The 14,832-nt window shown below is 38.2% G+C and overlaps 1 protein-coding gene across 1 annotated transcript; it reads right to left on the bottom strand.

The window, feature by feature from the left end:
* Positions 1–1,458: 1,458 nt before the first annotated feature.
* LOC108145642 lies at positions 1,459–14,830 on the bottom strand. The gene is given in 11 exon segments (XM_017271179.2): positions 1,459–2,618; positions 3,052–3,970; positions 5,205–5,713; positions 6,349–6,713; positions 7,696–8,371; positions 8,374–8,465; positions 10,157–10,331; positions 10,413–10,526; positions 11,034–11,229; positions 12,230–12,484; positions 14,722–14,830. Coding segments are annotated over 10 exon segments (3,816 nt in total). The 5' UTR covers positions 12,397–12,484; positions 14,722–14,830; the 3' UTR covers positions 1,459–2,015.
* Positions 14,831–14,832: the final 2 nt, after the last annotated feature.

Here is a 14,832-nt window from a genome sequence, read left to right as displayed (position 1 = left end):
ATTTTGAAAAGAGAGAGGAGTGTGTGACAGAGAGGGAGTATGAGGGGTCTTCGGGGGGCGACGACATAAATAAACAAGTGCTCTTGGCATTCCCGTCGTTGTTAATTCATGATTTCAATTTTTAATGCCCTGCGCCCGGCTTTTCAGCAATTACAATACCAACGAAAGGTATGGGGCGATATAAAGGGCTCTCTTAGGGAATAATGAAACGAAGAATTTATACCTTATATTAATTGGTAGTAAATAAATAATTGCGTTTTCTTTCGCTTTATAAATTAATTTTTACTTCCTATTTTAATTATTGAATAACAAATTGCATTTGTTTTTAATGCATAATAATAAAAAAAGTGTTGAATAATAAAATTCTGAGTCTTTTCTCAATTAAAAATATAAATGATATATTTAATTGGATGTAAATAAACTTTTTGTTTTTATTATTTAATTGTTTATATTATTATGTTAAAGTATATATTCACAATATTTGTTTTGTTCCATAATAGTTTGTATAAAGGATTTTAATAATGGAATTTCTGGCTGGTAAACCCCATTTAGCATAGGGTAGCTAAATCACAATATGTTCAAGTGCAGCTTTGGTACTTTAATAACAGTGTGAAGAGAGGAAGATCAAAATAACAACACCAGAAAAGCAAAAGAAACCAGACGATATCGTGTCTTAATAAAAGGCAAACTGACCGCCCGCATTTAAATCCCCCACTTCCCGAGGTACCCTACTCTTCGTTTTATGAAGTATTTTCCACCCGAAATGCGTGTCTCGAAGCTTGACTTTGGGTCTGAATTTTTGTTTCGTGCAATTTCCATTGCGTATTGCATGCAACAGCAGACTCAGCAATCAATGCCCAATTTTCTCTTTTTTTTTTTTGCTATCAACGCTTCATACTTATCAAATTATTCTTTCAGCGCCATCACGTCACGAAATCTGTTCGAATTGCATGAAAAGAATCTCATTTCAAATTTTCTCTACGCCTTTTGGATGATCAGCTTGTTAAGCATAAATTCTTTTCAGTCACTCAGCACACTCGGAACGTTTTATTTATATGTTTTTAATTGAGATTAATGAGCCACTTGAGGGAGCTCTCACAAAAAAACCAGCCCCTCTTAACCCCATTGCCGCCCCTCTTCGCCCACTGACGGTTCACATTTCAGATAATTGAAATCACTTGAGGACCACTTGTTAAATGCTCAGGGAAAGGGCCACCCACAGAGAAACATTTTAAAAAATTATTTAGGGTGGAAAAAGTCAAAAAGAGCACTCAAGGGTTAAGTGCAGATGATGGTCATGACTTTTTTTTTACCAAAAACAGCCTAAGGTTATGCAATATTTTTCATGTATTTTGTAAAAAGTATTTTACTCTCTTTACTTACTTGCATCCAAAACTTCAAATTTAATCACAAAGCTGAAAATTTCAATAGTTATTCACAAATATTTAAATGATAAGCTTTATTTTTCGGGTAAAACATTTTCCAATAATAATTGCACTATATTTTGTGACTGTGTTGGGAGAAATAGTTATTAATAAATATTAAACATACAATTAATGGCAAAAATTTCGACTGGCTCTGGTTGAATTTAATTTCTTATTCTAAATATTATTTAAATTTTATATAAGTTTCTTATGCATTTTGGAATTCTCTAATTTGGCAAGCCTTAAAATAAATTTGTATCTAACAAAATAAATAAGTTAAGAACTAGTTGTAAAGAAATATTAAATATTTTGGGCATAAAATATTTAAAACAGTTTTTCGCAAGCAATTAAGTTCAACAGAAATAATAAATTTGGTTGAAAAACAGTAAGCAATCATGCAAATTAAAGTAGCAAAACAAAACAAAACATGTAAAGAACTTCTTGCTAAAATATGATTTTGTAGAAAACATCAAAAGTAAAATGCCAACTAATTAATGGCAAGAATGTCGAGCATCGGCAGTGAAGCAAATGGCGCAGGTTAATTGGGCGGGAAATCGTTTTGTTCATTTGTTTTTCAGGTTGATTTAATTTTTAGAGAAATCCCTTGATCGTTTGTTTTGTTATATTCTCGTAGTATTTACTACGTCGCCAGGACGTCGGCGGTTTCGTTTCGTTGGGGTTAGTTGAAGCCGGAGCGGTATTATCAGCGGATCGGTAGCTCACCTCCGGCGTGTGGGCATTCGAAATCCTTGGTGCGGATTCCGTCGTTATTCCGGTGGCCAAACTGAATCCCTCCACCTCACTATCCGATTCGATGGCCTGTGGCAATGGCAGTGGCAGCAGTAAGTGCTGTTGCTCCTCATCCGGAGTGGGCGTCACACTCTGACTGTGCAACTCTGCCACGCCCACTACACTATCCTGATCCTCACTTTTCATCCTCTGCTGGCGAGCAGAGAAGTAACTCATTTCGGAGCTATCGAAGGACATGTTGACCGGTGAGGGTGGCAGTTCGGGAATCTCGAAGGTGCTCAAAGTAGAGTCATCCGCCTCGTCAAAGGAGTTCTTGGCCGAGCCAATGTAGGAGCTAGTGCGTCCAGAGGCCGTTTGGAAGGAGGAGGAGTGCGAGTTGGGCGTGAAGTTGCCCTCGGAGGCGGTGGCGAAGGATTCGTCCTCGGTGGAGCGGGAGTGCCAGTCCTGGATAAAAAGATATTAGTAAATAATAATCTTTAAAGTCTCTTCTTTTCAAAGGATAATATAGTACGTATTATAATAATAAAATGATTTCAAGTATATATATTTTTTGGCTTTAAATATTTGATCACAAACTCATATAGGCCTTTAATATTACAATTTTAAAACTGTTGAAAAACACTAGTATTAAAAGTATTATTTTGAATATTTGATCAGTATTAATAACAAACACATGTAATTGAACTTATCTTATTTAAACTTCTTTATCTCGAAATGTCTACAAAATAAAAATATTGTACTATTATTTTTAATAATATAAAATTTTCTTTTTTTTGTAAGCTTTATGTTTAAGTATTCATATCTTTTGATGAATACTTGAATAAATTAATTAATTTCGGAAATTAGATATTAGCAATATGTGTTATATAGTAATTACCTCAATGCTTCCCAGTTTCTTGATGCCATGTCCTCCGCTGGCACTGCTGATTCCATTGCTGGCCGCCCCCTCCTGCTGCTGGACATCGCGGATGACTGCGTCCAGGGATTCGGCCACCTCGGCAATGGCGCCCAGTTTGTGCGAAATGGCGGCGCAGGCCAGTTCGTTGCCGCCCGTGGGCACAACCTGCACAGTGGCTGGCTGGGATTGGGATTGGGATTGGGATTCGCCGGGTGCCTCACTGCCAGCACTGCTCGTTCTTCCACTATCATGGAGTGGACTTGGACTGCAGTCCAGCGGTAGCTCATCGGCCACAACACTAAAATCACCAGAAAGACGCGGATTATCGGGTGCTCCGGAATCCACAGATGCAGTGCGTGAGTGCGAAGGGGTTTCATTGTCGGTGTAATCGCTTTGCGGATACGTTTCACTATCATTTCGAATGAGAGCCTTGATCTTTTCCAGACTTTGAAGCGCAGGTCCAGAATCCACCTCATCGTCCTCCTCTTCCTCAGTTTCCTCCAAGATAATATCCCTTTCTATAGAGGCCTTGGCTATTTTGGTCTTGACACTCGAAGTGCTGGCCGTCTCATCATCATCGTCATCATCCTCGTAATGCTCATCATCAGCTTGAATCTGCTCCGGCAGTTTACTGGCCTCGTTAATGGCCTCCAAAAGTCGACTGAGATCGCTAGAGGAATCACTTAGAATCTCATGAGGAATCTCCTCTTCGCTGGCCAAAGGAGCCTCAGTTTGTGATTCATTTGGGGATTTAGTTTCATTTTGCTGCTCTACGACCTCTATGACTTCGTTGGGTGGCTCATCCACCACAATGCTGGGCACTTTCGGCCTGGCGGTGATGGTCACCTCCTCCTCCTCCACCTCATCTCCCTTTGATTTGGCAAACAAATTACGAAATCTGGCAAACATTTTCGAGCTTTTTCGAGTTGGCGCCTCTTTTTTTGGGGAACAATTAGTTTGACGTAAGACGCTATAACACGCTTTTGGCTAGTGGCCAGTCGAAGGGAGCTATGTCTCTCTCTGATAATTGTAGATTCAATTATTCACTTTGTCGGGATTAGCTTAGCACTGAGCGAAAACGAGAGTGAAGACGACACTTCTATATTTAAAACACCTTCCTATCACTTTGACCCACTTGTCTTTGCGTATTTGTATTTTCTCCAGGAAATTCACTCTTTATCTGGTATCTACTATTTATTTATATATATAGCGTATTCGTTTTGAGTGTTCCATTAATTTGACAACCTGACAGTTGTCTTGAAATCTCCCGCTCCGAACCGAGAAACCAAATCGAAAGGGGACCGAACGACGAACCACACTGGACCACGCACTGAAATAGACTGCTTGGATTTGGACGCCGACTATATAGCTTCTATAGTTCTTTTATGTTATTTAAATATTTTTTGTTCTCTTTTTTTTCGAATTTTGGGTGGTGGAACTTTTTGAGTGCGTCGATGCCGCCGCTTGGCATTTGTTTCATTCTGTCAAAAATTATTTTTCGTTGTCTAGCTTGCGGTTACTTGGAAAGTATTATGGGGTTTGGTTTTATAGTTTGTTTTATCTATAATTCTTGTGTTAATCATGTTCAATTTTATTGAGACATTACGTGGTTTTTTTACACGTGTTTATAATGAAGACATGGCATTTAAATCATGAAAGCTGAATATTTTAGGCTATTTTTAAAAGACAAAAAAAGGGTTTTCAAACCTTTAAAACGAGATCATTGTGTTGTAGATAAACAATAAATGAACTTATCTCATTTAATCATAAATTTTTAAACTTTTCTCCTGTTTTTTTTATTATTTTGATAGCGTATTGACAAGTTGTGTTTGCTTTTATAATTTCTCAGTTCCCATTTATCATTTCGTTTAATTTTATTTCTAGCAACTTGTTAGTTCCTTGCTCTTTTGGTTGTGCTTTTTTTTCTATTTCTCAGTTAATTTGCCGCGAACTCGTGTGATTTGAGTGAAAATCTTCCTCATGTTTTAGTTGATATGCAGAACATTTGTCTGCTGTTTTTTTTTCCCGAGTTTTATGCGTTGAGCATAATGAAGTAGCCGCCGATATAAGGTTGAAGTCCAAGCACTCACGCAACTGCAGTTGGATTAAAATTATAATTTACTTAAACTCACCTTTTTCCTGTTAAAGCGTCCAAGACGAAGGGCTCTTTAAGACGCTTCTTCAGCAGTCTTCCCAATCTGACCATTCTTCCCACCTCGACGAGAAGTTGTTCCCTGGCCACCAGATGTCTTTGCAACCGTGGTGGCATTTCTCCCAGTGGAGATAACTCCGAATCCATTTCTCCCCCTGCATCGCTGCTGATTCCACTGCTACTGCGATTGTGCTGCTGTCTTTGTTGCTGCTGCATTTGTGCGGACAGCTCCTGGGTCAGTAGAGGTCGTAGTTCCCTCAATTGGCGGTAATAGGCCTCCACACTGCGATGAAATACAGCGGAGACGCGCAGTCTGGTCATCTGCTCTTGGGCAACGGACTGCAGACTGTGCCACGTGTACTGCAGTTCATCACTGATCACACTCTGACTGGCATTGACCTCTGGCCTCGATCCCGAGGTATCCAATTTGCAGCAGAGTTTCAGCGTTTGGGAAGCCTCCAGCAACTGGCAGCCATAATGGTAGATACTCTAAAGCAAAGGGAATATGGTAATTAGTTTTAAGAATTGTCATATAATAGAAAAGTATACAGTGGTAATTGCACGATATAGAATTGTAATTATGAAAACAGTTCAATAGTTTGGCAATAATTCTAAATGTTTAAATCAGAGACAGAACATAATCCGTACATAAATATAAAAATCACCGTCAAAAGTGAATGGAAAATAGATGTTTCCACCATTTTCCGCAATTATAAATCTTTTCGTTTTTTATTCGTATACTTGTGCTTCTGATGATTTAAATTTCGAATAAAATAAAAAAAGGTCGTTCTATAACAATTTACAAGCTACTTGTAAATATAAAAACTAGAAATTCAACGGATTTTATTTATTGTATTTTTAATTTAAATTAATTAGTAGTTTTTAAAATAAACTTTTTCACGGTTTCGATCCAGTCGAAGAACTAGAAAAGCAACCTTGTATTAATGCAATAAGGCCTTGATTTTCCGCCAGTAAATTCGCCAAGCATATGTATTTTAACGGTCACTCTGCCGTTAGCCAAAGTGGCTCTCCCTTTCTCTGTCTTTCGATCGCAGTCATCTCATTTCCCCCCCAAAAAGACATAACAAAACAAAGACGCCAAAAAATAAGAGGCGAAAACTCACTCGTCCGGTTTCCTCGAACCCCTGCAGCTCGTCCTTCTGCAGCTGGATCTCGTGGATGTTGCAGCCGACATGGGAGTGGCACTGCAGCAAGACGGCATACAGTTCCTGCAGCCAGTCGCGTGCCCTCCGCGCGTCCTCCTCGTAGGCGTGGATGTGGGTCACCTGCTCCAAGGTGAGCCGCTGCAGCGCCAGCCGCTGTCCGCACACCTGACGTCGCCGCCGACTCTCGTCGATCTGCCGCCGCAGCTGGCCAATCTCCGCGCTGTAGTCCAGCTGGAGGTCACGGCCCAGAGCGTCTTTCACCGGCATCGCCAGCATGTCGCTCAGCTTTTCACCTTCACGCACAAGTTCGCGCTCGACGTGGCCTGTGAATGTTGAGATATGTGCTTAGAGATCGGTTGCATGTTGGATATAGTAGGTCTAGGTATGGGTTGCGTGTTGGATATAGCATGTTTAGAGATCGGTTGCATGTTGGATGTAGCAAGCTTAGAGATCGGTTGAAGGTTTATGGTTCTAGTTGGAACAGATCTTTGTTGTTAAATTTATGTATTTTAATATTGGTATTTGAATTTGAACTATGAATGTTTGATGAAAAGAGCAAGTCTAAAGATCGGTTGCATGTTGGATGTAACAAATTTAGAGATCGGTTGGAAGTTGGAACTGTTCGTGTTTACAGTTCGAGTTGGAACAGATCTTTGTTTTTAAATTTATATATTTAAATATAGGTTTTTATATTTAAACTGCTTATGCTTAGATATGTGCTTAGAGACCTATTGCATGCTGGATATAGCAGGTCTAAAGATCGGTTGCATGTTGGATGTCACTAGTTTAGAGATCGGTTGCATCGGTCTTCGTGTTTACAGTTCGAGTTGGAACAGATCTTTGTTTTTCAAAATATATATGAGTGTTTAGATAAAAGATAATCCAAAAAATCAAGTTAAAAGATAGTTGGGTATAGCAAACTTAGAGATCGGTTGGAGGCTGCAAGTCTGTAATATTGAATAAGTCAAGACTAAAGATCTTTCTATATTTTCATTTGGATTTCTATTTTTCATTGAAGTTTGGAAGCGTGACTGATATCATTGTACGGATTTTATGATGTTTTGTTTTCTGTTTTTGTCATACTTATGATGATTACCATAGCAATTTTCACATATTTTTGTCAGGGTTCGATGGTTATAGTTAACAAGTATTTATTAGTATTGTGCAAGTACAAAAATTTTCCACAAAAATTTTGAAAGCGTGACTTTAACGTAACATATCAATCTATTTTTAATTGAGTTTTTTGTTTGAAATAGTACAAAAAGATGTATATTTATAGATATAAATAGGTATATTAAAACTCACTCAACATTTGCTGGTTGTTTTTGAGCTGCATGAGTAGCTGCTCTGCTTCGGGCCAATCCAGCGATCGACTGTCCACCTCCACCACATGATTACCAGTGGCCAGTAGCTCCTCGAATTGCTCAAGGAGACGATGGAATCGCAAGGCGGTCATCAGGACATTCCGTCGTCGTTCCAATCTCTTTGCAAAGGAGCGACATACAAACTGCATGAAATCCCGCTGCGAAAGGAGATCCTGACACAGATTGATGTCCTTGGCAGATGCCTGCCGTTCGCCTGCGAATCTTTCGATTTTGTAAAGCAATTCCGCATAGCAACCGTAGGTTTCGCGGCACTCCAGTTCCAATTGATCGTGAGCGGATCGCAGGATCTCACAACCACGAACATCACCGGCAACGCTCCTCTGACGACTTAGCAAATCCTCCGCCTGCTGCAGGATCCAATTGGTGACGAACGACACTCCCTCCTCCAAAGTGCAGAGTTCACGTGCCTCCCTCAAAGATCGCAGCAATTCCAGCCAGGCTGTTCGAATGGCCGTCTGTTTCTTCTCGATCTCATTCAATCGCAGCTCGATGCGGGCACGCTCACAAACGAGATCGGGCGGCAAAAGGGGCTTTGGCGGGGGGATTCCAGGGGCGGAGTGGGCAGCAGGGATGGGCGGTGGTGGCGGCGGCGGGGGGCGTTAACGGGGCATTCCGAGGCAGGTGCGACCGCTTGTGGCGGCGCTGAATGCGGCTCGTAGACCTCGTTGAAACGGGCCAAGATCGCGTTACCTGCACAATGCACAATGCACAACATGCAAAAGAGTAGAGAAGAGAAAAAAAGGAAAGGGGATGAGCAAAGTACACTGAGAAAATGAATAGAATTATGGAAATTTTCATTATATAACATTTGTTTAAAATACAAACCAGATTTCTCCATTTCGAAATAGTCTGAACAAAAATAATCGATTTGTTGGCTAATATAAAAACTTTTAGGAAAAAAAAGAATGTTAGTATAAAAAAATTCAAAAAAGTTCTTATAACAACTCTAATTCCATTATTTTAAAATGTATACTTTCTTTCGATGTAACCTTTTATTAGCGGTACAATAAAAAAATAAATAATGAGGTTTTCACAAATTTAAAAGGTTCTTATACCACATTTTAAAATAATCGTTAATCATAATACTAAAAGAGCCAATGATTTTCTTATTTCCATTCAGTACTTTGATCGTTTTTATAATAAAACAAAATGCATTTATTGTGAAAGTAAATTTTTTTTTTGTTTAAACGTTTATAAAATCTCTTTCAATTAGTTCGAACTATGTATGTATGTTTACCTTCTATAAACATAAGCTATTAAAAGCGGTTTAATGTATAAAAAAAATTCTTCGGCTTTCACAAATTTAAATGGTTTTGAACAATTAAAAAAAATATAATTAATGGTTATTTTTTTCTGTGCACCTTAGGGCTTTTATTGCGGGGGGATCGGATCTATGGCTATGCACACATCTATAGCACAAAAGTGAAACCTCATTCCCGGAGTGGCTTTAAATCTGAGTCTGGCTTTGTGGACTGTGGCATGTGCCACAATTTCGATGCGCATCACCGACTTTTGTGGCTTTAAGTGAAAGGTCACGTTTGTCGTTGTTGCTGTGCTTGTCGCTTTGCCAAACCCACGCACTCAAATGAGAATTCGGTCGAATTTGAAGTCGCTGTTCAAAATAAGTGCGAACACTGGTGAGCACGGCTTGCTCACAGAAAGATGATCTTAACCGCAAATGTTTCTCAAAAATAACTTAATGAAGCCAGAAAAGTATTCAAGAAGGATGGGGGACCTGAGTTCCTAAAAACTTGATTTGATAACAGTTTTTATACAAGCCACTTACGTTGATATACCGAATCAGCATTCATATTATTGTGATTTTATAATATGTATTGAATACTGCTGATTGAATACCTATAATTTTGTTTAAATTCAAAAAATGTTTGGCTTTCCTGTTAATCAATCAATCTTTCTAATTTCGCGAACAATTTTCAGTTATCAATCATGCCCAGAACAATACCTATTCAATATCGTACCTCCAAAAGCCTGTAGATTTCTAAATTATCGTATAAATAACTTAATTTTTATATGAAAGACCTTCTGTAGGCCTCTAAGCTCAATGTTATTCAGTGCCGTTAAAATCAACCCACAATAAAAACGACAAACAAACGGCGCGAAAAAACAAGTTTGCCAAACGTGGCGCATTTCTAATTGAAAACACACACAAAATTCAATGATTTACTTGTCACATGTGTGTCTTTCTCCCCGTCTCTTTCTGTCTGTCTGCCTGTCTCTGTCTTTTTCCCAACTCGTTTGCTTCGAGGGCAAAACGAATTATGTTAATTGCTTGGGGGGGTAGGCACACAAAAACAAAAACAAAAACACAAAAAAAAACAAGGAAAAAAAAACAAAAGACTTGAGCCACGAACTCTGCTCACCCATATCTATCGCTGATTCTATGTCATTTTGGACACCGGCATGCAGCTGGGCGCACTTCTTCAGCTCCACATCCGCTTCCGCTGGCCGCAGAGATTTGTGCCCGCGAAGAAGAGCCAACAGCTTTTCCATCGATGCCAAAGTCCGCACATGCGACTTGGTAAACTCGTCGATGGACTGCGAAAATATAAACATATACATATATACACATAGTCATTATGTGCCGTTCGAATGGCGCTCCGAAATTGGGGCACTTACCTTGCGCTGCTGCAGCCACAGATCGTAGTTGAACTGCAAGGTGCCGCCCAGTTCCTCGGGCAGGTTCTGCGGCTCTATGAACTTGCCCAGTCTCGCCTTGGACAGCACCAGAGGCTAATTACAAAATACACAGCGAAAAATCTTTAGTTTCTATGCCTAAACTTACATTTGAAGCCTGATTTACAAAATAAAAATATGGCTAAATAAATATATATATATTATATAATTTATTAACGTTTGTTACACTACATAAAAATCAAAAACTATTCAGTCACAAGAAAGAAAACAAATTGCTTATGATTCAAATAATCTCTATAGTTGTGTGTAGTTTATTTAATAATTCAAAAAAATGTAATATAATATTTGACCAAATATAGATAAATCATTCTTTAAAAACCAAGTTAGCAATTGTTTTATTATAGGTACAAGTTTAAATAAATGTTGTATGGAATATTAATACGATTTTTTATGATAAAAGAATAGTTTTATAAAAGGTACAGGTTTAAATTAATTTTGTATGGAATATTAACTTATAATTTTATATTAAGAATATTTTAGCTGCAATTTCTTATTTCTCAAGGTGCACCTGTTATTATATTCAAATGTGGGTCACTAGCTTACCTCTCCCTTGACCTGGGACTTGGTGCACGGCTCCACATGCTTCTCCCAGAAGCCCTCCGCCCTGACTAGATACAGATCCACATTGATGTCGCCTCCAAAGAGGGCGTATATTTGGCGCACCTGCTGGCGCGAGATCCGCGAACTACTCTCCTGGGCATTGACCACCACACTCACTCCATTCTGCAACACCGAAGCGCTGAAAGAGATTAATACCCAGATGGTTAATCGGTTGGAATTGGAGGAAAGCGATTTAAATGCTTCATTAGCCTGCCATTTACGATTTGGCTTTAATTAACCAATCTTTTTCTGCGGGGGAACCTTTGTGACCCATTGCCAGTTGATTGATTACAATGAATATATCCATAATTTATGTGGCCTTTTCTCTGTCTTTAATAGTGTGCTTTTGATGGCTACCTCGTAAAATTAAACAATTTGCCTGGTGTGCCAATAAACAAATCAGGGAAATAACAAGAGAAGGGTGAGGCTGAAAAGTCTATAGGCTGTTGTTCGACCTTTAAATAGGGTATGAGGGGTATATCATTTTCATAAATTAATTTTAGAGTGTTTTTTTGTTACTGGAAAGACGATATACCTTATGCAAACTTATTAACATTTATTTTTACAGCTGGTGTTAAATTAGTTAGATTTTCTCTATTTCATTTTTTTACTATTACTATTTCATACTTTTACTAACATTTTCTTTTTTCATTTTCTTTCAGATTGTGCTTTCTAAAAGTGAGTACATTTTTCTAAGCTGTCTAAAGTAACGTTTTAAAAACTTTTAAGGAAAGTTTAGATCTTTCTAAACTTTGAATACTTATTTGTTTTTTACAATTATTTAAGACGTTATTACTTTTTCACATTTGACGGAAATTATCGCCATTTAAGAATTTTAAGCATTAATTTAGCTTGAAAACTCTGACACTTTGCATATAAATAACCAGCTTTGCTGAGGCCTACTTCCCCCTTTCGAAGACCTGCTTTTCAGACCCCTCCCAGAAAAAAACCCGTGTCTAATGAAAAGTAATGCATTAAGAGACGACAAACAAAAATAACAAAAACCTTCATCATCTGCGGGCTATTTGCATATTTCGGCCATATGCTAATGACTCTTCGGCATTTCCACTGCCGGTTTGTCTTTCTTTTTTTTTCATTTGGTTTCTAATGCCTAAAACCACTTAATTCCCGATTCTCACCTGAGAGACCGCTTCAGATAGTCCAGAGTCACCTGCAGATAGCGGCGATTCCACAGCTGCAGATCGTTGAACGCGTTGACAACGAAGATGATGCGCTTCTGGCGATCAAATCCGCCGGATAAATAGGCGCATCGCGTCTGCAGGGCATTCAGCACGTCCTCCTCCATCTGAAGGGATTTTTAACGATGGGATCGCGATGATGGGGCTTCAATGCTTTAAATGCTAATTGAAGCTTTTGTCGCCGCACACATTTTTCTGTTGAGACATAGGATGGCGGGATTACAATTTTTCTTTTTGTTTGCAGCTTGGAAAAGCTTGAAAATTAATACAAGTCACAGTTATGCGAGTTGTTTTCGTTGCTGCTGCTGTTGCTGTTGCTGCTGCATTTTGCTGCTGTTTTTCTTGCCGCTGCACAATGCTGCACATTTCCAAATGCCGCGAGACTTTGTTGGGGAACACGTTTGACAAGTTGCAGCCTGAAACTTTGGTTGCCTTTAGTTTACTTTACTCTAATGCACAGAAAACAATTTGTTAAAAATGGTTTAAAATCTATTTTTGGGCTACAAAACGGGTATTATCTAACCTTTATCTATATATCACTTCTTACCAGTCATCATTTCTAAATATAGTAATTTTAATTTCAAATATTTATATTTTTAAATAACACTAAATTTTTTGCAGTGCCTAGCCAGTCTCTCCACATGATTTTCACTATTTTCATGTTAGTTTAAGTCTGTTTTGTTGGTTTTTTTTTTTTCTATTCGGGGTCTCTATCTCTCGGGCCTAATGGAAAAATTCCATTTTTGCGCATGAGTATTTTGACACAAATTGAAGTTTTAGCTCTTTTCCATGCCAGGCAGCCAAAGCAGCAGCAGCAGCAATTTGAACTTAATTTGTCGGTTGATAAGGGGCGCGGCAAACTCAAACACTATAGTACATAGTACCACATAGAGGAGCAAAAGAGGCAAGTAATTCTTTCACTTGTCTGCAGTGGAAGTACGTGCAAAAAATCCTGTTTGCTGGCAGTCTATCTTACAGTTATGCGTAAGTGGTCGATGCCTCTTTTCCTGCCTCTCACTCTTGCCTTTCCACTGGCAATTTTGCTCCGTTTTTTCCTATACTCTTTCAGAACGAGTACTCAGGTATTTAAAAATAAATTGTTTTTAAAATCTAAAAATTACTCTATTAGTAATAATATGGTATAAATAAATACATTATTTATGTTTTATATTATGTAAAAGAGTAGACAATATATATAAAGCTTATAAGTTATTTAAATAATGAAAAAAACAAGGAGTATTTATTTTCATAATTTTATAGGGAATCACTAGTCCAAAATTTACAGATAAAGAAATGTGAGCTTGTACCCGCTCAATAAAAGTGTATTGAAACTAAACAATTTTATGGTTCATTAAAACATAACTTTACTGGGTAACTAATATAAAAGTAAAATATATTTTAAATACTCTTAAGCTTTTTAGGCATTTTAGTGTTAATATAACTAAACTAGACAAACAGGTTGCTTGCTACAATAATAACAAGTAAATATACTTTTTATCATAAATATTTGAATTAATTTTTAAACCTTTTAGGGCATTTCAAAATCAAGTTTTAAACCACAACTTCCTTTCCCGTTTTTTATGTTCTATGCTGGCAAAGCAATTTGCACTACTTGGCTTGGCTCCGGGTTTTGATGGCCAGGCCGTGAGCAGCCTGTTCCTTTGGCCGCTTTTGGAGAGCTGTAATAATTGTCATAGCCTAGCGGTTTTCCCCCTCTTGAAACCCCCTTCCTCACTGCCTGTACCTCCGCCCCTTCCGCATTGAATTTCAATTAATAGCAGACGACAGGTAAAAAACAACCTTGCTGCACAACAACTTTAGGATTGGAGCATACATATTTCTGGTTTCAAATGTCAGTATGAAAAATACTTTGCAAATATGCACAGAGAGTTTATGTATATATTTTTAAATACCACTGAGCTTAGCGAAAAAAATCAGGAAAAAGAGTAGCCGAAAATTTGAGAACCCCGTCGTGGGGTTCATTAATGCCTTCAATCTTTGAAATCGGGCACACCTTTCGGCCTACAAAACAAAAAACTTCACTTCCAAAATAGGCAAGACACAAAAACAACCGTTTGAGAGTTGCTGTTTTGTTTTGTTTTCTTTCAATTTCGTTAAACTTTCTTGAGAACTTTTTCGGTTTTGTTTTCCTCGGCCTGTCTTTTATATATTTTTTTGGTTTTTTTATGATATGACGATAAGATCTATGCCAACGACGACGGGCTATTAAATTAATTGAAAAGTTCAGCAGCAGCAGCAACAACAAAAGTCATTAGCATTTCTCCGCAGAAAAAAATTTGTTTCAACAGCTGACAAATGTTTTCAGCTGTTTCGAAATGAGTTTTCAGTTCATTTTGCGTGTTGTTTAATGTTGGGTAATTTGACTTGGGTTGAACAACGTTTCTTTATCGATTAGTGTCGAGGGGTCTTACTTTTTGGGTGATTTCGAAATGTAGCGAGTTCTTATCGCGTTTATCTACACCTAAATTAAACCGAAACGATACCGATATCGTTCATCCGCCCCGTTCGCCCGCGTGGAATTC

This window comes from Drosophila elegans, unplaced genomic scaffold, assembly GCF_018152505.1.
Source record: "Drosophila elegans isolate 14027-0461.03 unplaced genomic scaffold, ASM1815250v1 contig_208, whole genome shotgun sequence".
Taxonomy (NCBI): domain Eukaryota; kingdom Metazoa; phylum Arthropoda; class Insecta; order Diptera; family Drosophilidae; genus Drosophila; species Drosophila elegans.
This window is presented reverse-complemented; position numbering and strand designations above follow the sequence as displayed.